Consider the following 23,603-nt stretch of genomic DNA (forward strand, 5'->3'; position numbering starts at 1 on the left):
GGGATTCCTGATAAATCTGAGGACGAGGCGCCTCAGCCTTCTGAAAGTGAGGACAAAGTTGAATCTGAGGAGGAGTCAGAGGAAGAAACTCAAAAGAAGAAACGTGTTTCTAGGACTCCATCTAAAAAGAAAGAATCATCAGGGAAATCGAGAAGCAAGAAAACTGCAGTCTCTGCGAAATCCAGTCCACCAAAGAAAGCTACTCAGAAGCGCTCAGGAGGTAAAAGGAAAAAGAGTGATGACGACAGTGATACAAGTCCAAAGGCATCCTCAAAGAGGAAGAAGACTGAGAAACCGGCGAAGGAGCAGTCCTCGGCGCCTTCAAAATCTGCATCAAAAGAGAAACCAGGTTTGGTCATACCATGCTTTCTAAATCTCTCATTATTAATAAAGCATATATGAGTACATGATTAGTCAGAAGCTTGAGAAATCTTAATGCTTGATTAGTCAGAAGCTTGAGAAATCTTAATGCGTGGTCTTATACTGCAGAAGTTAAACCGATATTTTACAGCCTCTTAGTTTTTGTCTGACACTGTTTTATCCCGTGTTTGTCATTCTTTTTTATCTGCTAATAGGCAAAAGAGGTGGAAAAGGGAAAGACAAAACCAAGGAGCCTAGTGATGAAGAGTTGAAAAATGCAATTATTGATATCTTGAAAGGGGTCGACTTCAACACAGTGAGGATTTTAAACCATGAAAAATCTGTTTCATGAAATTATAGTAATTGAGTTTAGAAGATATCTAATTAATGCTTTCATTTTCTGACAGGCTACATTCACTGACATCCTCAAGCGACTTGGTAAATACCAGATGGGATTGTTTCCTGGCAGTTGTTTTCTTCACTGATGGTCTTGCTTATTCTTGCTGGTTTGTTTGATTAAAGTGCATTGTTTTCACCTGTCTTTCAGATAAAAAGTTCAAAATCGATCTCACCTCAAGAAAATCATCTATTAAGCTGATGATCCAAGATGAGCTCAAAAAGCTAGCAGAAGAGGCCGATAATGAGGAAGGAGAAGAAGAGGATGCCGAGAATGAGGAGGAAGAAGAAGATAAAGTGAAAGAGAAAGCTGGAGGATCTGGTGGTGCAGAGGAGGTTAAAGCCTGATCACAAAGCACATAAATCTAGTCTAGCTGCTATTTTAACCGCATCTCTCTCTCCTCCATTGCCTATCTTCAGTCATTAGGCAAATATATCAGAGAATGTAATATGTTGGTTGTTTTTTGGTCTTGAATTGTGGTTTTTTTTTGTATAACTTATGGTAGAGTCAGAGAGAGAGGAAGACCAGAAGTTAGATGTTATCAGATAAGCAGCTTTGTTTGTGTATACAATTAAAACATAAGCACCTTTAGCATTCATGGCCCATTTAAACACCCTTTTGATTTTTGGGTTACCTTCTAAAGACATTTGTTAACTTCCCTCGATTCTTTAATACTTTGACTATCTCGCTTGATTAAAGAGTAAGGGAGGCCATTGATGCTGATATTAATGATTTTTTTTTTTTCAATCATTCTAAACCAAGCTCGAGTATGTAAACTTGTGATAGATTGCCTAGAAAGAAGGTCCCAAAAGAATAATTTATCCAAACAAACATGAACATAAAGAGAGCATGCATACTCAAAAGAAACCTATTCTAATGAAATTAAGCAATATCTAAAGAGCACAACAGAACAAGGAAGAACCAACTTGGCCAGTGCTAATGAAGAAAATAGGATCTGTATGTCATTGATGAGGATGTGTTAATAGCTCTACACAAACTTCCACAAAAAAGAACATGAACATGGAGAAATATGACTTTCTATTATGTACAAACTTGAACAAGGAGCTGCCAGATTCCCTCTACTACAACAACACAAAAGAATGATCTACTACATCACTTTTGGAAATCACAACAACACAATCCCAAAGGATGCACATCTCTGATGATCCTAAGGCAGATGAAGGGCTTACAATATGATAGATACATACAATACAGCCCAAATGGCTAAAACATGGAGAAACAAGATCAGTAACACTGGCCAGGCTAACTATTTTGGCTGTAACTAATACAACTACAGAACAACAAATTCAGAAACAGTTAAAATAAGAACATCTAAACACAAATGGATGGAAACCCGAAAGGCCAAAACATCACCACAACACACTGGTCTTTAGAAGTTTCACATAACAATGGCAAAAGGTAAGGTGTCTAATAACTTAAAGAAGGCAAACGTTTGCCAAGTTTCTTTCCACTTCTAGGTAACTAAGCTGAGTTGAAGAAGAGATTTCACCAGTGAGAGACTTCTTTCTGTGACAAGAGTCTGCCTTTCCCTGAGGTCTTCTTTCTTCATCCTTTTCTTCCTTTTCTTCCATTATAGTTTCGCAGGAGCTCTCAAAAGTCAATCTACCCATAACGTTATACATATAAGAAGACAGCAGAAACCTTAGTCAGCAAAGAGAACAAAGTATAAACCATTGATCTACTTGAGTATACATTACAGTTTAGACAATGAGACAACGATATGTCCTTCAAGACAGCTAACTATTAGTCAGAAAAACTTAAAGCAAAACATCAAAAAGAATGGTAGAATTTACGATACAAAGGAACGCAAGATACCATTAGAATCAACTACTTACTTTTATCCGAGAATTATTCAGTAGTAAGCCGCCTTCTTTTCCCATAATCAGCATCCCTTGATCTTGAGCGATGGTTATCCTCCCGAGACAACCGTGATTTGCTGTGTCCTCTGGATGACCGACCTCTGTTCCACTCATCATCATGTTCAGGTTCGTCCCTGTGTCTAGTACGATGATCACCACCGTATCGTTGTGACGATCCCTCTCTATGACGATCCCTCTCCCTGTCCCTTTCTCTGTCACGTTCACGTTCTCGCTCACGATCTTTGGAGCGTTCACGATCCTTATGATGATGTTCCCTCTCACGCTCACGACCAGTGTCTCTATCATCACGGTGCCTTCTCTCTGGCATCTCATAACCATGACCAACATCTTTCTCCCTTGGTATGTCCCTTTCATAACCAGCATCTTTATCCTCACGAATCCTTCTATCAGATGAACCAGACCATTCCCTTTCTGAAGCTCTTTCTTTATCTTTCACAGGATTTGGACGACCTCTATCGTGATTAACCTCTCCATACTGATGATCAGATGCAGCTTCCTCTCCATAACTCGATTCCGCAGCTCTTCCACCACCCAAATCTTCACCACTAGCCCATCCTCCACTATTAGGATCCCACATTCCCATATTATGCCCTCCATCAACACCAGCATTAAGCATCATTCCCATTCCATTCATCGGCATCCCTCGTCCAAAAAACGCTGGATTCACATGAGGTGCCACTCCAGGTAAACCAACTCCTCCTACAGGAGGGAAAGAAGATAAAAGCCCAGGAAACGGTGGACCTGGAGCCCCAGGGAATCCTCCATAGCCTCCCATTCTGGCCATAGGTCCACCAAAAGCTTGTTCAAACCCTTGCCCCATCATTGGTTGATGCATCATATTCATAGGAGGCCCTGTACCCATGCCCTGACCAAAAGCACCATTACCCATCAAACCTCTTCCCATCCCGTTAGGCCTATTCCTCATTGGACCACCAGGTCCTCTACCACCCGGAGCATTGCCTCTACCCCAATTACCTCTACCAAATCCTCTATTTTCCCCACCTTGGAAATTCCCGCCAATAGCGGCGTTGTTGTTGGCAACGACAGGTTTACTCGGAGGATCAGCAGGCCCTCCTCTCTTAGCTTGTGCAATTACAGATTGTGCCTGTTGGGTCCTATTCACCTGTGCCTCTCCCATTCTCTTAACAGAATACGGAGACGCATACTCAACAACACAAGGCCTGCCGTTGAATGCATAACCGTTCAACCCGTCTTTGCAAGCTGTAGCTGCCATAGGATCAAAGAACTCTACTTGACAATACCCTTTCGACTTCCCACTAGCTTTCTCATCAAAGAACTTAACCTCCTTCACAGCACCATACTTGCACAACTCTGCCTCAAGCTCAGCATCAGTTGTCCACCAATGCAAATCCCCAACGAAAAGAAAAGTCCCATTGCCTCCTCCACCAGTTCCCCCGCCAATAACACCAGGCATAGCTATATTACCTCCGTTCCCAACCATGCTAATACCAGGTCCAGGAAGAGTCCCACCATTAACATGACCCATCACAGGTCTCATCAAATTCTCGTTATTTCCTAACACATGTGGTGGTGGCGGCAAGAGACCCTGAGCAATGTTATTTCCTCTAGGAACCTCAAGATCAGTTGCCCGAGTAGCAGCTGGCCCTAACTCAACTCTAAGCCCTCCTCCAGTACCAGCACCAATTCCATCAGGAATCTCCTGGCTAACATCGCTTACCTTAACCTCTTGAGCTCCATATCCACTAGAAGCGACTACCACATCAGTACCACCACTTCCTCCTCCTGCTTCTCCTTCTCCTTCTTTAACAACGCTCTCACCAACCAAACCCGGTATCGAAACCTCAGCTTCGGGCGTACCCAAACCCGGTTCAACCCTATCTTCCCCATCGATACCAACCTTCGCCTTATCCTCGTCGTTTCTAGATCCCGCTTCGTCGCTCTTTTTCACAGACTGAAGAAACCCTTCTCCAACATTAACGTCGTTGTAAAGATCCTCATAATCATCATCCTCTTCCTCCGCCATAAACCCGTCGTCAGCTACGGCAGATATCGCCTCGTTTTGATGGAATTGATCCATCTGATCTCTCCCATCTCCCTCATCCATCTTTAAACTCTCTCTCTCTCTCTCTCTCTCTCTCTCTTTCCAGGTGATGTTAAAAGAAAGCTCCTTTCTTTTTCCGATTCTCAAATCAGAATACCCACAAGCTTTACGCTCTCACTCGAAACATGAACAATCTCAAGAAGACGAGACTTTTGTCCCCCGGAAGCAAGAAACGGAGAGAGGCTTAGAAACCCTAATCCGGCAGATTTGTGAATTTTTCTTATTATTTATTTTTCTCTTTTTACAATTAAATAAAACATTTTATTTCCTTCTCGATGGAATCCAACTAATTTCTCTATCGTGCACCGTGCGTATTGTAGAGCCCTTTTTAAGCGAAGAGAACACGTGTAAATCCAAAACAAATGGGCTAGCTTTTCTTTTTAATGGGCTTAGTTACAAGACCCAGTATGACTTTCGACAACCTTCCAAACAAACATCACGTATAGTCTGACGACCTTTCCCTTCACTAAACTTCATGTCGTCTTTTAGTAACCGGTTACAACCGGTTTAACGGCTACTTCACTTCCTACAGCCGGTAACTACACAGGCGCCGCGCCACCAACGGTCATAATATCACGATTCACGACGTTTCGTTTATTAGTATTATTTTATTCTCTCTGTTATAAATCCATTAACCAAAACTTGCGAACACTCATTTAACTCAGAACAGAGAATCAAACACACACAACAATTTGGATTGTTGCTTTTCATTACCAGAATCAAAACACAAAACAAGATACACGATGCATCGCTTCGTTGTAATTCCTATTTTTGTCTTTTTAATTTCTGTTTATGGTAATGTACAAGCGGAGAATGCACCCGCTCAGTCTCCGAGACTCGCCGTGAAACAACATCCTCCGTCAAAATCTCATCGCTTTATATCTCCGACGAAGTCTCCTTCCCATACGCCTACTTTACATCCTCCCGTAATACAAAACTCTCCAGAGGCGCAATCTCCGACGAAGCAAAGTTTGCCTATGCAGACTCCGGAGAAATCCCCTGTTTTTACTCCGACGACTTCCCCTTCTCAGACCACCGCTCCGTCTCCATCGAAATCCCCAGTTTTTACTCCGGCGACGTCCCCTGTCTCTTCTCGAACCATTGCGACTCCTTTGAGATCCCCTGTTTCATCTCCGGCGACTTCCCCTGTTACATCTCGAACCATTGCGACTCCTTCGAGATCCCCTGTTTCATCTCCGGCGACTTCCCCTGTTACATCTCGAACCATTGCGACTCCTTCGAGATCCCCTGTTTCATCTCCGGCGACTTCCCCTGTTACATCTCGAACCATTGCGACTCCTTCGAGATCCCCTGTTTCATCTCCGGCGACTTCCCCTGTTACATCTCGAACCATTTCGTCTCCTTTGAAATCTCCTGTTTTATCTCCAGCGACTTCCCCTGTTACATCTCGAACCATTTCGACTCCTTTGAAATCCCCTGTTTTATCTCCGGCGACTTCCCCTGTTTCCACTCCGACTACCGCCACGGCTCCTGTCTCAACTCCCGCAACCTCCCCTCTTTCCCCTCCCGCTACTATTCCAGTGAAGTCTCCAATCTCCCCTCCGACGATTAGTCCCACCACCTCGTTTGTATCTTCCGCCACCGCACCATCAAACCAACCACCAGTCTCAGCCGATGCTCCAGAGACTTCAGCAACACCGCCTGTAACAATCCCTGGTATTCCATCAACACCAGCGAATACGCCGGATATATTTCCTTACGGGCGAGGTCCGGTAAATAGTTCTGCACCGGCGACGGCAAACTTGGCGCCAGAAACTGCTGAAGTTCCCGCAGGAGCCAAGTCGGCTTCTAAATCCATTCAACACGATCTGCTATGCACATTGCTCATCGTAGGAGCCACTTTGGTTCTAACGTAGTAAATTTTTTGTCAGACTGTAACTCTAGTTAGGGAAATTTATATGCTTGTTGTTTTGTATTGACAATTATTGTAGTAGTTCATTGATATCAGTAGAGCCATATATATGGAGTATAATTTTTCCATAAAATTTAATTTTCTTATTCCATTAGAAAATTATGAAAAACCCAAACTAATAGAGAAACTTGAATTACAAAAGTTCATCAAGCACTTGGAATAATCCAGCCAACGTTTAAAAGAAAGTAACAAGATGACATGTCTCACATAGGATGTTTACTTGAATCCTCCAAGTCATTATTTTGTGCAAACCGGAATGGATACTCTGGAAACTGCTTCATGTCGTTGAACATACTGTTTCCTAAACCCCATTGTATTGGCTCCATGTAAGCTGTCCTCTGCACCAGCGGACCGTATGGACTATCTGAACAACTCCCGTAAAAGAATGTTTGCCCGTTAGTTATCATCGGCTCTGCTCCATGTGAGAAGGAAGGTACTTCTGTCTTAGTTGAGGTAACTTGGTTATTGAAAGGGAAAAAAGAGAACTCGTTGTGCTCCATAGTAGGCATCGGAAACAACTGAAACTGTTCAAGACATTGCTGATTGTAACCGGATAAACCAAGTTGCTCTTGAGACCAAGAAGTACTGTCAGGAAATGTTTGATTCTTATTCGTAGCCTCTTGAATCTTGTTTTCCACAGCCATGAAAACCGCGTAGAGTTCGTTTAAAGAACATTTGTCGAGCTGCTTGTCCCATGGTTGATACTTGGTCGCTGTCTTCGAATTCTCCACCTTGGTGTTGTTTTTCTCCAAGCATTCTTGCACGGTGTAAGTCTTGGTGCAGCTGCTTGACGCAATGTCCCTATACTTGGTTATGATTTCACGGACTTTGCTCTCATCCTTTGGCCATAACTCGGGCTCAGCGACCATCTCGTCCCCTGCTCTGCTCGGGCCGTATACAACGAGACAAGTGTCCACGCCGCAGAGTGTTGAGAACTCACTGGCTTTCTTATACAAACATGCTTTCCTCTTCTTGTAAGTCGTTATCCTCGTTTTCTCGTTCGGTATCTTCTCCATCTTTACCATTTTTCGACCCATCCAGTTACCTTGGTTTTAATCTATAGCCAAAAAAAAGGAATAAAAACAACAACAGCTCATAATCATGTAAATTGAAATACTAATATACATATCATCATTCACCAAAATATACAAAAATTGTAAACATTTGCAACGAAAGCACTAGAGTACAAGAATAGTAGCATTTTGTCGTCAATTATAAATTTTAACTCATAGCTTTTAGATTTCAAATTATTAACATTTCATATAGCAGTGTCGGACTTACATGTGTAGTTTGTGAACAAAGATTCATATCATTTTTTAATTTCGTCAAAATTTTCACTAATAGTCATACATTTGGAACTAATTAACAGTAATAAACTACCACCATGTGAATTGTGAACAAGATAACAGCATATGTGAAGAACGCGGTATAAAAATATGGGCTGTACTACGTGAATCAATCGAAGCCACAGAACAAACAGAGCCCTCAAAACTTTTAGTGCTTAATTCCAAATCCAAATACGCTAAAACACGTATAATAAAGTACAGTTATATGGAAACCACATAGCTATATAAAAGTAAAGTAAATAAAAAATGGTTAAAAGAAACGCATAGAAGTACCTTCTCGAATAGCCCTCTCCACTTTCTGAAGTTTCTTGATTTAACAATGGAGTTCCTCTTTCTGTGTTTATATATATTACACACAAACATAAAGAAAGAATATATGGTTTATTCCCAAATATTGTTTCCGGTCCCTAAATTGCGGTAGCAATGCTGATATCTTATTTCTTTCCATTTGTTCCGAGTAGTATTAAAGAGGATGAGGCTATACAAATCTTTAATTTCCATGTTCACAAAAAGGGATAAGAGTTCAATAAAAAGGTAAATTTTATATAATTATTAGCATGATCAAGAAAGAGGATTCTGATTTTTGTGATTTGGGCGAATTAATTAGTGTCTTTCTTAAATATTCTTTTTTATAAAGACGGTTTAGGTTCTTTAATTCATTTCATGCCGGAGAGAGATAAATCAGCTTCTAAATCCATTCGCTTCGATGTTAAGAAAAGAGACATATCTCGTTTCTTTCACGTATGTATATCCTAGCCATGACCATGTATGTTGCTCATGCTAAAACGTGCAAACAAGAACACAGCCCCAACACTAAAAAGTGAAAAATGTCCCATGCAGTTTTAATTCGATGCAGTAAGTAATTTAAACCACCTACATATATATACGTAAAAGTAATTGTTATACATAATATTTTTTTTTTTTTTTTTTTTACATGTTTGACACTTTGACTGATCCAAATCCAACCCACATGTTTCCAGGGTACTCAAGACTTGCATACCAAAATTTGACAGTCTTTTTAACTCATTACAAACATTATAGTAATGTTTACACATACATACGTATTCGAATAAATCAGCTACGATAAACATAAGTTTTGCCAACTTGATGAGTACAAGAGTGAAACGTGACATATCGTGGACAGTGGACCCATGATTTTAATTTGATCTACTACTCTATATATATGACAATGCATCCGAAAATAATTGTACCTGTGAAGACATTTTCCGATTACCAAAAAAGCCCCAAAACACACCACAATTGGTAAGCAATGTTTGATGATTGCTAGTAGCATGGGATAATGTTGTAATGGATAATTTTTACAATGCTCTTATCCACTTAAGGGTCAAGATGTTTCCACGTCAGAAAATTTGTAAATTCAATATATAGTTTTTTTTCTTCTTCCTTTCTTAAAAGCCTATAGTCAATAAATTTACGATTATAATAAAACTTTTACCATCTTTTGAGTATGTGTGTATATGCATGCTAGTCAAGTCCTCATATTTTGATCATACCAAAAAAAAAGTCCTCATACAATTTTGTTTCAATTCAATGTTATTTAATACTATTTACTTATGGTAATTTTACTGCGGATAACCTATAATTTATTTATAGCCACGTGGTGTCTAATTAAGGAGTACAAATCAAAGTAAAATACTAATGGGGTGGTGCACAAAAAAAAAAAAAAAAAAAANATACTAATGGGGTACAAATCATAAGTAAAATACTAATGGGGTCAATTACAAAAGCTTTGGAAAACAAATTCACAAAGGAAGGCAGTTAAAGAAAAGTAGAGGGGTCAAAGATGAATTATGAAAAGTTAATATTTTTCTTCATTTATATAAAGAGCCCCAAATAAATCTTGTGTCGTTAAAAAAAAAAAAGAGAAATAAAAATTTTGCGTTTTGAGTACTCCATCTCCGTCTCTTTTTCCTCCGCATCTAAAACCATCTGAGAAATATCTCCGACGAAGGAGAAGAAGAAGAAGAAGAAGAAGACGAAAATGGCGGAGACTGGAGTTATTGGATGTGGCTGTCGCGGAGTATCCGGCCGCAATTTCTTCCATCCCGGAGGATTTTCTTTGAAATCTTGTTTCCTCGAGCAGAGAATGAAGCGTAATCGTAACTTTTTCCGTAGCGTTTCTATGATTCCTCCTTTCAAACGCGGCCGTTTCATCACTAAGCTCCGTTCCGTCAACGGAAACAGCCGAATCTTTAGGTAATTTGTTTCTCTCTCTTTTCTCTCTCACTCGGTCGCTGCTAAATTCAAGGAAAATGGAAGCGATTAGAACCGTGGACGATTCTTTACTGGAATCAGTTTGGGGAAGAAACTAGTTGTTCGCGAGTAGGATTGGATTGGATTTTTTTGAGTGATTCGTTAATCGATTTTTTAGTTGTTGTTGATGAACATGAATAATAGCATGGATGCTAGAGAGAAATCACGATCGTTTGTATTGGTATCATCAAGGCACAAGAGAGTTCCAGTTTTCGTGATGATGCCGATTGATACATTTGGAATTGATGATTCTGGGTGCCCAAAGATTAAAAGGTTATGTTTCTTTATATTACCTTACATGGTATGAAATATAGTAGTATTCCATTTTCAGAACGATACGAGTGTAGTTTCTTCTTTTGGTTCCTTATTTATTTTTCATTCTCTTGATGACAATCAGGTAATGAATTTTTCTATCTGTTTTTTTGTTTCAGGCTCAAGGCTTTAACTGTTTCTCTCAAGGCACTCAAGTTAGCTGGCGTTCATGGAATCGCAGTGGAGGTTTGGTGGGGGATCGTAGAGCGTTTCTGTCCTCTTGAGTTTAAATGGTCACTGTATGAAGAGCTCTTTAGGCTGATTTCTGAGGCAGGGTTGAAGTTACATGTTTCTCTTTGTTTTCACTCAAATATGCACTTGTTTGGTGGGAAAGGAGGTATCAGTCTTCCACTCTGGATCCGAGAGGTTTGTATTGTTAGAATTAAAGGTATTTTAGTTATTTGTCTGCTGTTAACATAGCAAAGGTTGTCTGAGTCGGATTTTACTTCTTTCTTTGAATATTCCTGAGGTTGAGAACTGATAGCTGTCTTTTTTTTTTATGGTGAAAGTTATGGAGAATCTTGATTTCTGTTACATAATCACGGATGCTTACTTGATTATATTGGCGCTGGGATTGCTTTCCGTTGTTAAGAATTTGTACATCTGCTTGTTGCATTAGTAATATACTAATATAGTTTCACTCAGTAGCTTTTCCTTTGATAATTTCCAGATTGGAGACGTCAATAAGGATATATACTATCGAGATAAAAATGGATTTTCCAACAATGACTATCTCACACTTGGAGTCGATCAACTTCCTTTGTTCGGTGGCCGTACTGCTGTCCAATGCTATGAGGACTTTATGCTCAGTTTTTCTACAAAATTTGAAGCGTATATTGGGAATGTGATTGAAGAAATAAGTGTAGGTCTTGGTCCATCGGGAGAGCTTAGGTACTTCTTATTTTCTGTGGACTACCTTACATAAGCCACAATAGCTATAAGAGAAGTTTCTGACATGGAATCTCTGGCAGATATCCTGCACATCCTTCTGGAGATGGGAGATGGAAATTCCCTGGAATTGGTGAATTCCAATGTCATGACAAGTACATGTGAGTGACTCTTTATTCAAAAAAATTATTTGCCTGTGCGAAATACACTTACAGATTGCGAACTATACTACTTGGTTTAGGATGGAAGATTTGATGGCAGTGGCATCCCAAGAAGGCAAACCTCAATGGGGAGGCAGAGATCCTCCAGATACTGGCTGCTATAACAGCTTTCCCTCTGGTGTTCCCTTTTTTGAGGAGGGCAATGATAGCTTTCTCTCTGACTATGGTCGTTTCTTTCTAGTATGTTCTCATATCATATTTTGGCAATTCTGTTATCATATCCGCATTATTATGATCTTGAGTATTGTTCAGCAAAAGTGGCTAGTAGGTTGGATTATAAATAACAGCTGTTTTTCATTTATAGGAATGGTACAGTGGGAAGTTGATTTGTCATGCTGATGCTATTCTTGCAAAGGCAGCCGATGTTTTGCGGAGACGTCAGGAAGAAGAGAAAAGCTCTGTAATGCTGGTTGCAAAAATTGGTGGAATATATTGGTGGTATAAGACATCTTCACATCCTGCTGAACTAACTGCAGGTTATTACAATACTGCCCTCAGGGATGGTTATGACCCTGTAGCTTCTGTCTTGTCTCGCCATGGTGCTGCTCTGCATATCCCGTAAGAACCTTCTTCTTAAGGTTTCTTTTACTAATTACATAATTCATCGAAGCTGCATGGTTCTGTGTTGCTGACGGGATGAATCTCTCATATCTTTTCCAGCTGTTTAGATATGGCAGACAGTGAAACACCTGAGAAATATNTGGATTGAAGCTCCTCTCAAGCAAATCCGGAAAAATCAACAGGACATCAAGCACAATCGCCTGCATCGTGTTGAACCTAACGTACCTGCTGAAATTCTGGTTCCTCACGACGACGAAGTAGAGAGTGATGAAGATAAGAAACCCATTGAAAGGGAAGCTCTTGAAAGCCCTGATGGCAGGAAACNTCTAGAATCCAATTATGTTCAATTGTTGATGTGAAGATTTATGTATGTTCCTTGTAGTTAGACCGTTCAGTGTTGTAGCACTATTTACTTCCATTGATACACTCCAAACTGGTCTAGTTTCTCTGTTATATCTATGCTGCAATATTAGCTTCTCCTGATTGAGACAATCAACATGGACTGATCAACATTGTCACTTTTTTCTGCTAGATACACGATGTTTCGAAGAAGTGGACACTACATGTGACTGGCAGAAACACAAGCGAAAGATTTGATGAGGTGAGAGATTTGCACATTCTGTAGTCCTTTTACGATGAGGTCAAAGTGTTTGATTATTAACCGTTGATATTTGAATGAATTCTGCTACAGATGGGACTAAGGCAAATACGAGAGAACTGTGTGCAACCGAATGGGGACACTCTAAGATCGTTTACATTTTGCAGAATGAATGAGAAGATCTTTAGGGTCGAGAACTGGAACAACTTTGTCCCTTTCATTAGACAGATGAGTGCAGATATGTAAAAACAGTCACGAGTGTTGTGTTTGTCTTTTGTTACAGAATTGATCTTTCCTCACCATATTGCTTTTTCAGATATGTGATGAGGAGAACTAATCAAAATCAAGAATTGTTATATGATATCTCTCTTTCTATTCTTTATTTGTCAACTTTCTTGTAGGAACCTTTTTCAATGGATCAAAAAGTTACATTGTATGTTTTGATTATCAGAATCAGATCCAATACAGAGAAAGTTACAATCACAGCATATGTGTTACATACAAAACATATAATTTGTTCTTGCATCAAAGGACTTGCCTATCAGCAGCCTCAGCAACAAGGGGCAACCTGGGGGTGAGACCAAACAAGCAAGCAGAGAATCCATATATCAAAGAGACAAGCAAGAAGAGGAAGACAGTGCTGTCCAAACTCATCACCACATCTAAACCAAGCCCATCTTTTGGATTGAAGCTCCTCTCAAGCAAATCCGGAAAAATCAACAGGACATCAAGCACAATCGCCTGCATCGTGTTGAACCTAACGTACCTGCTGAAATTCTGGTTCCTCACGACGACGAAGTAGAGAGTGATGAAGATAAGAAACCCATTGAAAGGGAAGCTCTTGAAAGCCCTGATGGCAGGAAACAAAGGTTGAATGAGAATCTGGAAAGGTTGGTACTGTGTGATGATGAATTTACCATATTGAATCCCATCGAAGAATGGGTAGAAGTAACAGACGGCTGAGATAATCCGATCTGATGCGTCGACGGAATCATCACCCTTGGATTGGAGTACGAGTGTGGCGGCTCTGTCCTTGGAAAGTCTAGATTTTGGGAATTGGGTAGTAGGGTTTAGAGGGAGTAAAGAACGACGACCGGTTAGGGTTAGAGTTCCNGAGGTGAGAGATTTGCACATTCTGTAGTCCTTTTACGATGAGGTCAAAGTGTTTGATTATTAACCGTTGATATTTGAATGAATTCTGCTACAGATGGGACTAAGGCAAATACGAGAGAACTGTGTGCAACCNCACGAAGAGAGCTAAACACACATCAGGATGAGAGGATAAAATAAACTAAACTCCACGCTGTTTATATGTTTACGCTTTAAAACGTGTGCCGTCCTCTTACCATTTTAACGGACGAAACAAACGCACGATGAGGCAGCCATGTGTGCTGTTTGAAGACACAGAGTCTAAACTACATGACATGTTACCGATTCTTTAAACGGCACGTAGTTGTGTTAAATGAGGTAAACAATTAAATAGCCTCCGTTATTGTTTTTGTTTTATAAAAATCAAATCCACCAGTATAAAACGGCGTAATGTCTTCGTAATGTATTGGACCCAATCCCTTCANTTGTTCAGCAAAAGTGGCTAGTAGGTTGGATTATAAATAACAGCTGTTTTTCATTTATAGGAATGGTACAGTGGGAAGTTGATTTGTCATGCTGATGCTATTCTTGCAAAGGCAGCCGATGTTTTGCGGAGACGTCAGGAAGAAGAGAAAAGCTCTGTAATGCTGGTTGCAAAAATTGGTGGAATATATTGGTGGTATAAGACATCTTCACATCCTGCTGAACTAACTGCAGGTTATTACAATACTGCCCTCAGGGATGGTTATGACCCTGTAGCTTCTGTCTTGTCTCGCCATGGTGCTGCTCTGCATATCCCGTAAGAACCTTCTTCTTAAGTTTTCTTTTACTAATTACATAATTCATCGAAGCTGCATGGTTCTGTGTTGCTGACGGGATGAATCTCTCATATCTTTTCCAGCTGTTTAGATATGGCAGACAGTGAAACACCTGAGAAATATCTTTGCAGCCCTGAAGGATTGCGTAGACAGGTACTTTCTTTCGTTTAACTTTTGATCTAGAATCCAATTATGTTCAATTGTTGATGTGAAGATTTATGTATGTTCCTTGTAGTTAGACCGTTCAGTGTTGTAGCACTATTTACTTCCATTGATACACTCCAAACTGGTCTAGTTTCTCTGTTATATCTATGCTGCAATATTAGCTTCTCCTGATTGAGACAATCAACATGGACTGATCAACATTGTCACTTTTTTCTGCTAGATACACGATGTTTCGAAGAAGTGGACACTACATGTGACTGGCAGAAACACAAGCGAAAGATTTGATGAGGTGAGAGATTTGCACATTCTGTAGTCCTTTTACGATGAGGTCAAAGTGTTTGATTATTAACCGTTGATATTTGAATGAATTCTGCTACAGATGGGACTAAGGCAAATACGAGAGAACTGTGTGCAACCGAATGGGGACACTCTAAGATCGTTTACATTTTGCAGAATGAATGAGAAGATCTTTAGGGTCGAGAACTGGAACAACTTTGTCCCTTTCATTAGACAGATGAGTGCAGATATGTAAAAACAGTCACGAGTGTTGTGTTTGTCTTTTGTTACAGAATTGATCTTTCCTCACCATATTGCTTTTTCAGATATGTGATGAGGAGAACTAATCAAAATCAAGAATTGTTATATGATATCTCTCTTTCTATTCTTTATTTGTCAACTTTCTTGTAGGAACCTTTTTCAATGGATCAAAAAGTTACATTGTATGTTTTGATTATCAGAATCAGATCCAATACAGAGAAAGTTACAATCACAGCATATGTGTTACATACAAAACATATAATTTGTTCTTGCATCAAAGGACTTGCCTATCAGCAGCCTCAGCAACAAGGGGCAACCTGGGGGTGAGACCAAACAAGCAAGCAGAGAATCCATATATCAAAGAGACAAGCAAGAAGAGGAAGACAGTGCTGTCCAAACTCATCACCACATCTAAACCAAGCCCATCTTTTGGATTGAAGCTCCTCTCAAGCAAATCCGGAAAAATCAACAGGACATCAAGCACAATCGCCTGCATCGTGTTGAACCTAACGTACCTGCTGAAATTCTGGTTCCTCACGACGACGAAGTAGAGAGTGATGAAGATAAGAAACCCATTGAAAGGGAAGCTCTTGAAAGCCCTGATGGCAGGAAACAAAGGTTGAATGAGAATCTGGAAAGGTTGGTACTGTGTGATGATGAATTTACCATATTGAATCCCATCGAAGAATGGGTAGAAGTAACAGACGGCTGAGATAATCCGATCTGATGCGTCGACGGAATCATCACCCTTGGATTGGAGTACGAGTGTGGCGGCTCTGTCCTTGGAAAGTCTAGATTTTGGGAATTGGGTAGTAGGGTTTAGAGGGAGTAAAGAACGACGACCGGTTAGGGTTAGAGTTCCGGTGAGAGATGGCAATGGAGCAAAAAGCTGAGATATTGCCATTTTGCTCTGTTTCTGTTTCACTTCACACAAACACGAAGAGAGCTAAACACACATCAGGATGAGAGGATAAAATAAACTAAACTCCACGCTGTTTATATGTTTACGCTTTAAAACGTGTGCCGTCCTCTTACCATTTTAACGGACGAAACAAACGCACGATGAGGCAGCCATGTGTGCTGTTTGAAGACACAGAGTCTAAACTACATGACATGTTACCGATTCTTTAAACGGCACGTAGTTGTGTTAAATGAGGTAAACAATTAAATAGCCTCCGTTATTGTTTTTGTTTTATAAAAATCAAATCCACCAGTATAAAACGGCGTAATGTCTTCGTAATGTATTGGACCCAATCCCTTCAATTTTCACCTAATTTAACTTACCTCCGTATTTATTTTGTAGCGCACTTAAATGTCTCTTGCATATATATTTGAACAAATTATAACCATTACGTTGTTCATAGTGAAATTGTTAACCTCTTTTGTAACACACAACAAATATGTCAATTGTATTAACAATTTTCTTGTTTTTCTTAAAGGTTTCTCATGCGTTTGCGTTTGCGTTTGTGGTTCCTAAACCGCCAATTGTAAGGCAACTATCCACATCAGTGCCGTCAAACTCAACAGCTCCTTGCTCAGCAAATGGAAATGTAATCGACGAGTGCTGGAGATGCGACGAGAAGTGGAAGGACAACCGCAGAAACCTCGCGGATTGCGCGGTTGGATTCGGACGCGATGCAATAGGCGGTAGAGCTGGCGAGTACTACACGGTAACTGATTCAGGAGACGACAATCCTCTAAACCCATCTCCAGGTACGCTACGGTACGGTGCAACACAAGATCAACCTCTATGGATTATTTTTGATCGAGACATGGTAATTAAACTAAAACAAGATCTCCAAGTAGCATCGTATAAAACCATTGACGGTAGAGGAAACAACGTGCAAATAGGTTACGGGCCGTGTTTAACTTTATATAAAGTTAGTAATATAATTATAAACAATCTTTATATACACGATTGTGTACCTACTAAACGGTCGTTGGGAGGATACTCGGATGGAGATGGGATCTCGATATTCGAGTCTCGGGATATTTGGATTGATCATTGTACGTTAGAGAGATGTTACGATGGGCTTATTGATGCGGTGAATGGATCCACGGATATAACGATTTCGAATAGTTACATGTTGAATCATAATGAAGTCATGCTTTTGGGTCATAGTGATGAGTTTTCGGGTGATCAGGATATGCGAGTTACGATCGCCTTTAACTATTTTGGTGAAGGACTTGTCCAGAGAATGCCGAGGTAACTAGTACAACAATCTTATCAAATTTATATAAGTTAAAAATACCAATGTATATTTATGTATATAGAAAGTACTGATTGTAAAATTTAATGGAGCTATAATGTGTGTAGGTGCAGGCATGGATATTTTCACATAGTGAATAACATTTATAGGGAGTGGAAGATGTATGCTATTGGTGGAAGTGCTAATCCAACCATCTTTAGCCAAGGAAATGTTTTCATAGCTTCAGATAATCAGTTCACCAAGGAGGTACGTACACGTTCGTGACATGTGCTCCACAAAACTATGAGCGTTTTTAACATAACAATTAGTATAATTTAACCATATCAACTGATTTTTTAAAAATTAATTCAACTGTTTGCTTTAATTATCAACCATATTCAACTGTTCAACTTAATATTAATGTTTCAGAATTGTTATTACCACTTGTTATGGTTTGAGGAGTTTTATTTCAAAATTAATTTGATTTTTATGTGTTTTTTTGTTCCTCGTATGGACTAGTTCTAACCAAAATGTTTACCACTACATACTTCTAAAACTCACATGTCCTCCTATACACAGGTTACAAAGCGAGAGAGTGTAAATGGAGACGATGAATGGATGGAATGGAATTGGAAATCAGAAGGAGATGAAATGGTTAACGGCGCTTTCTTTACACCGTCAGGGAACGAGGATTCTCCAACCTATGCGAAAATGTCGAGTATAGTAGCTCGACCAGCTTCACTTCTCAAGGCCATACATCCATCAGTAGGTGTTCTTAGTTGCGTAACTGACCAACCTTGTTAAAACACAAACATAAGGTTGTGACCAAATTCTAGTATTGTCCCTTCTTCTTTATTTTTTTTACCTTCTTGTTGTGGTTATTATTCTAGCTCATAGGATTTGTATTGAATTCGATTGTCAATTTTTTTACCAAATTCAAAAGTTGGTAAATGTGCGTGTATTAAGTGTTAACACAAGCTATTGGATATGCTATTTTCCACTGTTACAAGGTCTAATCTTCAATGGAGCAAAGCAAAACACTAAGTTGCAGACATATTAGATTATAGGATGGAATGTGACACATCCAAATTAGACTTCCAAGAGAGTATCATTATAGAAGATAAAGAGTATTAAGTTTTCCCCAACACCCATTCGTTACATCATAAACTAAACAAACACGTGAAACAAGAACACACAAAATATATAAACTACCGACTAAATTTAATTCGACAACCAATTTTTAAAATTAAAAAAGAAGAAGAAAAAAAAACTCAATAATTGGGGGGAAATAAATAATCCTCATTTACTTCCCCCAAAAGCCATAAATAAAGATTCANGAGTGTTGTGTTTGTCTTTTGTTACAGAATTGATCTTTCCTCACCATATTGCTTTTTCAGATATGTGATGAGGAGAACTAATCAAAATCAAGAATTGTTATATGATATCTCTCTTTCTATTCTTTATTTGTCAACTTTCTTGTAGGAACCTTTTTCAATGGATCAAAAAGTTACATTGTATGTTTTGATTATCAGAATCAGATCCAATACAGAGAAAGTTACAATCACAGCATATGTGTTACATACAAAACATATAATTTGTTCTTGCATCAAAGGACTTGCCTATCAGCAGCCTCAGCAACAAGGGGCAACCTGGGGGTGAGACCAAACAAGCAAGCAGAGAATCCATATATCAAAGAGACAAGCAAGAAGAGGAAGACAGTGCTGTCCAAACTCATCACCACATCTAAACCAAGCCCATCTTTTGGATTGAAGCTCCTCTCAAGCAAATCCGGAAAAATCAACAGGACATCAAGCACAATCGCCTGCATCGTGTTGAACCTAACGTACCTGCTGAAATTCTGGTTCCTCACGACGACGAAGTAGAGAGTGATGAAGATAAGAAACCCATTGAAAGGGAAGCTCTTGAAAGCCCTGATGGCAGGAAACAAAGGTTGAATGAGAATCTGGAAAGGTTGGTACTGTGTGATGATGAATTTACCATATTGAATCCCATCGAAGAATGGGTAGAAGTAACAGACGGCTGAGATAATCCGATCTGATGCGTCGACGGAATCATCACCCTTGGATTGGAGTACGAGTGTGGCGGCTCTGTCCTTGGAAAGTCTAGATTTTGGGAATTGGGTATTAGGGTTTAGAGGGAGTAAAGAACGACGACCGGTTAGGGTTAGAGTTCCGGTGAGAGATGGCAATGGAGCAAAAAGCTGAGATATTGCCATTTTGCTCTGTTTCTGTTTCACTTCACACAAAACAGGAAGAGAGCTAAACACAACAGGATGAGAGGATAAAATAAACTAAACTTCACGCTGTTTATATGTTGTGGCTTTAAAATGTGTGCCGTCTTCTTACCATTTTAACGGACGAAACAGACGCACGATGCGGCAGCCATGTGTGCTGTTTGAGGACACAAAGTATAAACTACATGACATGTTAACGATTCTTTTCAAACGGCACGTAGTTAGTATAAATGAGGTAAACAACAATTTAATAGCCTCAGTTATTGTTATAGTTTTTGTTTTATAAAAATCAAATCCACCGGTATAAAACGGCGTAATGTCTTCGTAATGTATTGGACCCAATCCCTTCAATTTTCACCTAATTAACTTACCTCCGTATTTATTTTGTAGCGCACTTAATTGTCGCTTGCATATATATATTTGAACAAATTATAAACATAACGTTCTTCATAGTGAAACTGTTAGTAATTTCTAACCTCTTTTTAACACAATAAAATGTCAATTGTATTAACAATTTTCTTATTTTTCTTAAACGTTTCTTATGCGTTTGCCTTTGCTGTTCCTAAACCGCCAATCGTTAGGCAACTATCAACATCAGTGCCGTCAAACTCAACAGAGTCTTCTTGCTCATCAGCAAATGGAAATGTAATCGACGAGTGCTGGAGATGCGACGAGAAGTGGAAGGACAACCGCAGAAACCTCGCGGATTGCGCGGTTGGATTCGGACGCGATGCAATAGGCGGTAGAGCTGGCGAGTACTACACGGTAACTGATTCAGGAGACGACAATCCTCTAAACCCATCTCCAGGTACGCTACGGTACGGTGCAACACAAGATCAACCTCTATGGATTATTTTTGATCGAGACATGGTAATTAAACTAAAACAAGATCTCCAAGTAGCATCGTATAAAACCATTGACGGTAGAGGAAACAACGTGCAAATAGGTTACGGGCCGTGTTTAACTTTATATAAAGTTAGTAATATAATTATAAACAATCTTTATATACACGATTGTGTACCTACTACGTTGGGAGGATACTCGGATGGAGATGGGATCTCGATATTCGAGTCTCGGGATATTTGGATTGATCATTGTACGTTAGAGAGATGTTACGATGGGCTTATTGATGCGGTGAATGGATCCACGGATATAACGATTTCGAATAATTACATGTTGAATCATAATGAAGTCATGCTTTTGGGTCATAGTGATGAGTTTTCGGGTGATCAGGATATGCGAGTTACGATCGCCTTTAACTATTTTGGTGAAGGACTTGTCCAGAGAATGCCGAGGTAACTAGTACAACAATCTTATCAAATTTATATAAGTTAAAAATACCAATGTATATTTATGTATATAGAAAGTACTGATTGTAAAATTTAATGGAGCTATAATGTGTGTAGGTGCAGGCATGGATATTTTCACATAGTGAATAACATTTATAGGGAGTGGAAGATGTATGCTATTGGTGGAAGTGCTAATCCAACCATCTTTAGCCAAGGAAATGTTTTCATAGCTTCAGATAATCAGTTCACCAAGGAGGTACGTACACGTTCGTGACATGTGCTCCACAAAACTATGAGCGTTTTTAACATAACAATTAGTATAATTTAACCATATCAACTGATTTTTTAAAAATTAATTCAACTGTTTGCTTTAATTATCAACCATATTCAACTGTTCAACTTAATATTAATGTTTCAGAATTGTTATTACCACTTGTTATGGTTTGAGGAGTTTTATTTCAAAATTAATTTGATTTTTATGTGTTTTTTTGTTCCTCGTATGGACTAGTTCTAACCAAAATGTTTACCACTACATACTTCTAAAACTCACATGTCCTCCTATACACAGGTTACAAAGCGAGAGAGTGTAAATGGAGACGATGAATGGATGGAATGGAATTGGAAATCAGAAGGAGATGAAATGGTTAACGGCGCTTTCTTTACACCGTCAGGGAACGAGGATTCTCCAACCTATGCGAAAATGTCGAGTATAGTAGCTCGACCAGCTTCACTTCTCAAGGCCATACATCCATCAGTAGGTGTTCTTAGTTGCGTAACTGACCAACCTTGTTAAAACACAAACATAAGGTTGTGACCAAATTCTAGTATTGTCCCTTCTTCTTTATTTTTTTTACCTTCTTGTTGTGGTTATTATTCTAGCTCATAGGATTTGTATTGAATTCGATTGTCAATTTTTTTACCAAATTCAAAAGTTGGTAAATGTGCGTGTATTAAGTGTTAACACAAGCTATTGGATATGCTATTTTCCACTGTTACAAGGTCTAATCTTCAATGGAGCAAAGCAAAACACTAAGTTGCAGACATATTAGATTATAGGATGGAATGTGACACATCCAAATTAGACTTCCAAGAGAGTATCATTATAGAAGATAAAGAGTATTAAGTTTTCCCCAACACCCATTCGTTACATCATAAACTAAACAAACACGTGAAACAAGAACACACAAAATATATAAACTACCGACTAAATTTAATTCGACAACCAATTTTTAAAATTAAAAAAGAAGAAGAAAAAAAAACTCAATAATTGGGGGGAAATAAATAATCCTCATTTACTTCCCCCAAAAGCCATAAATAAAGATTCACAAAAGAACATAGAAGAAACAAGAAGTGGAACTATAGAAGCCAAGAAGAAGCAAACAAGCAGAGCAAGCTCACCACCAAACCAGCCTTAGCTCCTCCGATGATCCTAACCGCACCAGCATCATCAGCGGTCGCATCATCAGCCTCTCCATCAGGCCCTTCCGCAGGCGAATCCGAGTCACCAAAACCCGACTCATCAGGCGACGGTGCAGCCTTCTTCTTCTTCCCTTTCCCTTTACCTTTAGCTGGTTTTGGAGAATCCGCAACATCACCGTCCTCTGGTGCTGGAGCAGGAGCCGGAGCTTCAACAGCCGAAGCCTTAAAAAGCTCTTTAGGCAACAAAACCTTATCCGTGGCATAAATAGCCAAAGGCTGCTCGTCGATGAGAGTATCAACGATCTTGACAGTGTTGATCCTTGTCTTGAGCGTAACTTTCTCTCCATCGTTCTGTACAGTAAGCTCAAACTTGTTAGCTCCATCTGTGGCAAGTGTGTTCATTGGACCGTTGTTGGATTTGAGCATCGCCATTGAGTAATATGTTGGGACGGCGAGGAAATCGAGGAAAGCTTCTTTCTTTGGAGCTGTCAAGTTCTTGTATTTGGGCAAGAAACCTTTCATTGCGTCATCTCCTGGACAGAACACTGTCATGCCTCCTTCTAAACTCTCCTGTTACAACAATAAACACAAATCCAAAACCCATTATATTTTTCTACCTGATGCATTATGTCAGATATCTCTTCAGATCTTGAAGTTGACTTAATTTAGATAGTGGAGTTTGAAACTTTAGTAGCTACTCTCAATTATAATGGCTAGTGACTAGTGAGTTAGTAGGACAAATTATTGCTACTTTTTCATATTTGAAAAGATGAACCATTTAAAGAAAATATATATAGGTTATAGAATTAGGTTTCATAATTTGAAAATGAATTGGAAAAGTAACCAAATAATGTTGCGATAATTGAGGTAATCAAGACTATGACTATATTTGCTCATTATTAGTCATTCGAATTAATTAACCAAACAGTTCAAACACCTTTTGACTTTTTTTTTTTTTTTTTTTTTTTT

At 39.3% G+C, this 23,603-nt stretch overlaps 10 protein-coding genes and 1 long non-coding RNA gene across 12 annotated transcripts in view; 5 read left to right on the forward strand and 6 right to left on the reverse strand.

The window, feature by feature from the left end:
* LOC104755381 (DNA ligase 1-like) overlaps positions 1-1,382 on the forward strand; it is a 22,805-nt gene extending 21,423 nt beyond the window's left edge. Inside the window, exons 5-8 of the mRNA XM_019231159.1 lie at positions 117-349; positions 576-676; positions 768-798; positions 908-1,382. Coding sequence (XP_019086704.1) covers positions 117-349; positions 576-676; positions 768-798; positions 908-1,104 — 562 coding nt within the window. The 3' untranslated portion in view covers positions 1,105-1,382. The remainder of the gene's footprint in view (positions 1-116; positions 350-575; positions 677-767; positions 799-907) is intronic.
* Positions 1,921-4,980, reverse strand: LOC104732196 (cleavage and polyadenylation specificity factor subunit 6-like). Its single transcript, XM_010451734.2, has 2 exons — positions 2,614-4,980; positions 1,921-2,380 (listed from the first exon to the last, which is right to left on the reverse strand). The coding sequence occupies exon 1, from the start codon at positions 4,742-4,744 to the stop codon at positions 2,627-2,629; it is 2,118 nt and encodes a 705-aa protein (XP_010450036.1). The 5' UTR covers positions 4,745-4,980; the 3' UTR covers positions 1,921-2,380; positions 2,614-2,626.
* Positions 5,383-6,723, reverse strand: LOC104755391. Its single transcript, XM_019232223.1, has one exon. The coding sequence runs from the start codon at positions 6,156-6,158 to the stop codon at positions 5,769-5,771; it is 390 nt and encodes a 129-aa protein (XP_019087768.1). The 5' UTR covers positions 6,159-6,723; the 3' UTR covers positions 5,383-5,768.
* On the reverse strand, positions 6,878-7,711 carry LOC104755400 (agamous-like MADS-box protein AGL82). The gene has a single exon (XM_010477777.1). The coding sequence runs from the start codon at positions 7,709-7,711 to the stop codon at positions 6,878-6,880; it is 834 nt and encodes a 277-aa protein (XP_010476079.1).
* On the forward strand, positions 9,901-15,593 carry LOC104732249 (inactive beta-amylase 4, chloroplastic-like). 2 transcript variants are annotated; one of them, XM_010451788.2, is made up of 10 exons: positions 9,901-10,237; positions 10,439-10,567; positions 10,726-10,972; positions 11,277-11,497; positions 11,578-11,655; positions 11,736-11,895; positions 12,020-12,273; positions 14,865-14,934; positions 15,167-15,235; positions 15,326-15,593. In XM_010451788.2, exons 1-10 carry the CDS (start codon positions 10,023-10,025, stop codon positions 15,476-15,478), a joined length of 1,596 nt encoding a protein of 531 aa, XP_010450090.1. In that variant the 5' UTR covers positions 9,901-10,022; the 3' UTR covers positions 15,479-15,593. The 2 variants fall into 2 exon arrangements, with proteins under 2 accessions (XP_010450090.1, XP_019092156.1); XM_019236611.1 differs by lacking the exons at positions 9,901-10,237; positions 10,439-10,567 and having other exon boundaries at positions 10,789-10,994.
* LOC104732242 lies at positions 12,781-13,235 on the forward strand. Its single transcript, XR_758758.2, has 2 exons — positions 12,781-12,877; positions 12,968-13,235. It is a non-coding gene; the product is annotated as an uncharacterized LOC104732242 (long non-coding RNA).
* On the reverse strand, positions 13,291-19,952 carry LOC104732232 (protein TIC 20-v, chloroplastic-like). The gene is made up of 2 exons (XM_010451775.2): positions 19,867-19,952; positions 13,291-13,987 (listed from the first exon to the last, which is right to left on the reverse strand). The coding sequence occupies exons 1-2, from the start codon at positions 19,906-19,908 to the stop codon at positions 13,400-13,402; spliced, it is 630 nt and encodes a 209-aa protein (XP_010450077.1). The 5' UTR covers positions 19,909-19,952; the 3' UTR covers positions 13,291-13,399.
* Positions 15,649-16,422, reverse strand: LOC104732222 (protein TIC 20-v, chloroplastic). Its single transcript, XM_010451765.2, has one exon. It carries the CDS (start codon positions 16,385-16,387, stop codon positions 15,758-15,760), a length of 630 nt encoding a protein of 209 aa, XP_010450067.1. The 5' UTR covers positions 16,388-16,422; the 3' UTR covers positions 15,649-15,757.
* On the forward strand, positions 16,765-18,674 carry LOC104732214 (putative pectate lyase 21). Its single transcript, XM_010451754.2, has 3 exons — positions 16,765-17,689; positions 17,801-17,939; positions 18,252-18,674. Exons 1-3 carry the CDS (start codon positions 16,884-16,886, stop codon positions 18,474-18,476), a joined length of 1,170 nt encoding a protein of 389 aa, XP_010450056.1. The 5' UTR covers positions 16,765-16,883; the 3' UTR covers positions 18,477-18,674.
* Positions 20,386-22,206, forward strand: LOC104732207 (putative pectate lyase 21). Its single transcript, XM_010451744.2, has 3 exons — positions 20,386-21,221; positions 21,333-21,471; positions 21,784-22,206. Exons 1-3 carry the CDS (start codon positions 20,422-20,424, stop codon positions 22,006-22,008), a joined length of 1,164 nt encoding a protein of 387 aa, XP_010450046.1. The 5' UTR covers positions 20,386-20,421; the 3' UTR covers positions 22,009-22,206.
* The window catches only part of LOC104732264 (fasciclin-like arabinogalactan protein 1), a 3,269-nt gene continuing 1,959 nt past the window's right edge, over positions 22,294-23,603 (reverse strand). The window contains exon 2 of the mRNA XM_010451806.2: positions 22,294-23,204. Within this exon, the coding sequence (XP_010450108.2) occupies positions 22,572-23,204 (633 nt within the window). The 3' untranslated portion in view covers positions 22,294-22,571. The remainder of the gene's footprint in view (positions 23,205-23,603) is intronic.

The sequence above is a fragment of the Camelina sativa genome, chromosome 2 (genome assembly GCF_000633955.1).
Source record: "Camelina sativa cultivar DH55 chromosome 2, Cs, whole genome shotgun sequence".
In the NCBI taxonomy this organism is placed as follows: Eukaryota; Viridiplantae; Streptophyta; class Magnoliopsida; order Brassicales; family Brassicaceae; genus Camelina; species Camelina sativa.

Excerpts from the sequence above, each read along its gene's own strand:
- LOC104755391 (XM_019232223.1), bottom strand. The coding sequence starts at position 6,158 with ATGGTTCGAGATGTAACAGGGGAAGTCGCTGGAGATAAAACAGGAGAT.
- LOC104732222 (XM_010451765.2), bottom strand. The coding sequence starts at position 16,387 with ATGGCAATATCTCAGCTTTTTGCTCCATTGCCATCTCTCACCGGAACT.
- LOC104755400 (XM_010477777.1), bottom strand. The coding sequence starts at position 7,711 with ATGGGTCGAAAAATGGTAAAGATGGAGAAGATACCGAACGAGAAAACG.
- LOC104732207 (XM_010451744.2), top strand. The coding sequence starts at position 20,422 with ATGTCAATTGTATTAACAATTTTCTTATTTTTCTTAAACGTTTCTTAT. Across the intron at positions 21,222-21,332 it reads CTTGTCCAGAGAATGCCGAG|GTGCAGGCATGGATATTTTC; the intron begins GTAACTAGTACA and ends TAATGTGTGTAG. Across the intron at positions 21,472-21,783 it reads ATAATCAGTTCACCAAGGAG|GTTACAAAGCGAGAGAGTGT; the intron begins GTACGTACACGT and ends TCCTATACACAG.
- LOC104732249 (XM_010451788.2), top strand. The coding sequence starts at position 10,023 with ATGGCGGAGACTGGAGTTATTGGATGTGGCTGTCGCGGAGTATCCGGC. Across the intron at positions 11,656-11,735 it reads CAATGTCATGACAAGTACAT|GATGGAAGATTTGATGGCAG; the intron begins GTGAGTGACTCT and ends TACTTGGTTTAG. Across the intron at positions 15,236-15,325 it reads CAAGCGAAAGATTTGATGAG|ATGGGACTAAGGCAAATACG; the intron begins GTGAGAGATTTG and ends ATTCTGCTACAG.
- LOC104732214 (XM_010451754.2), top strand. The coding sequence starts at position 16,884 with ATGTCAATTGTATTAACAATTTTCTTGTTTTTCTTAAAGGTTTCTCAT. Across the intron at positions 17,690-17,800 it reads CTTGTCCAGAGAATGCCGAG|GTGCAGGCATGGATATTTTC; the intron begins GTAACTAGTACA and ends TAATGTGTGTAG. Across the intron at positions 17,940-18,251 it reads ATAATCAGTTCACCAAGGAG|GTTACAAAGCGAGAGAGTGT; the intron begins GTACGTACACGT and ends TCCTATACACAG.
- LOC104732232 (XM_010451775.2), bottom strand. The coding sequence starts at position 19,908 with ATGGCAATATCTCAGCTTTTTGCTCCATTGCCATCTCTCACC.
- LOC104732196 (XM_010451734.2), bottom strand. The coding sequence starts at position 4,744 with ATGGATGAGGGAGATGGGAGAGATCAGATGGATCAATTCCATCAAAAC.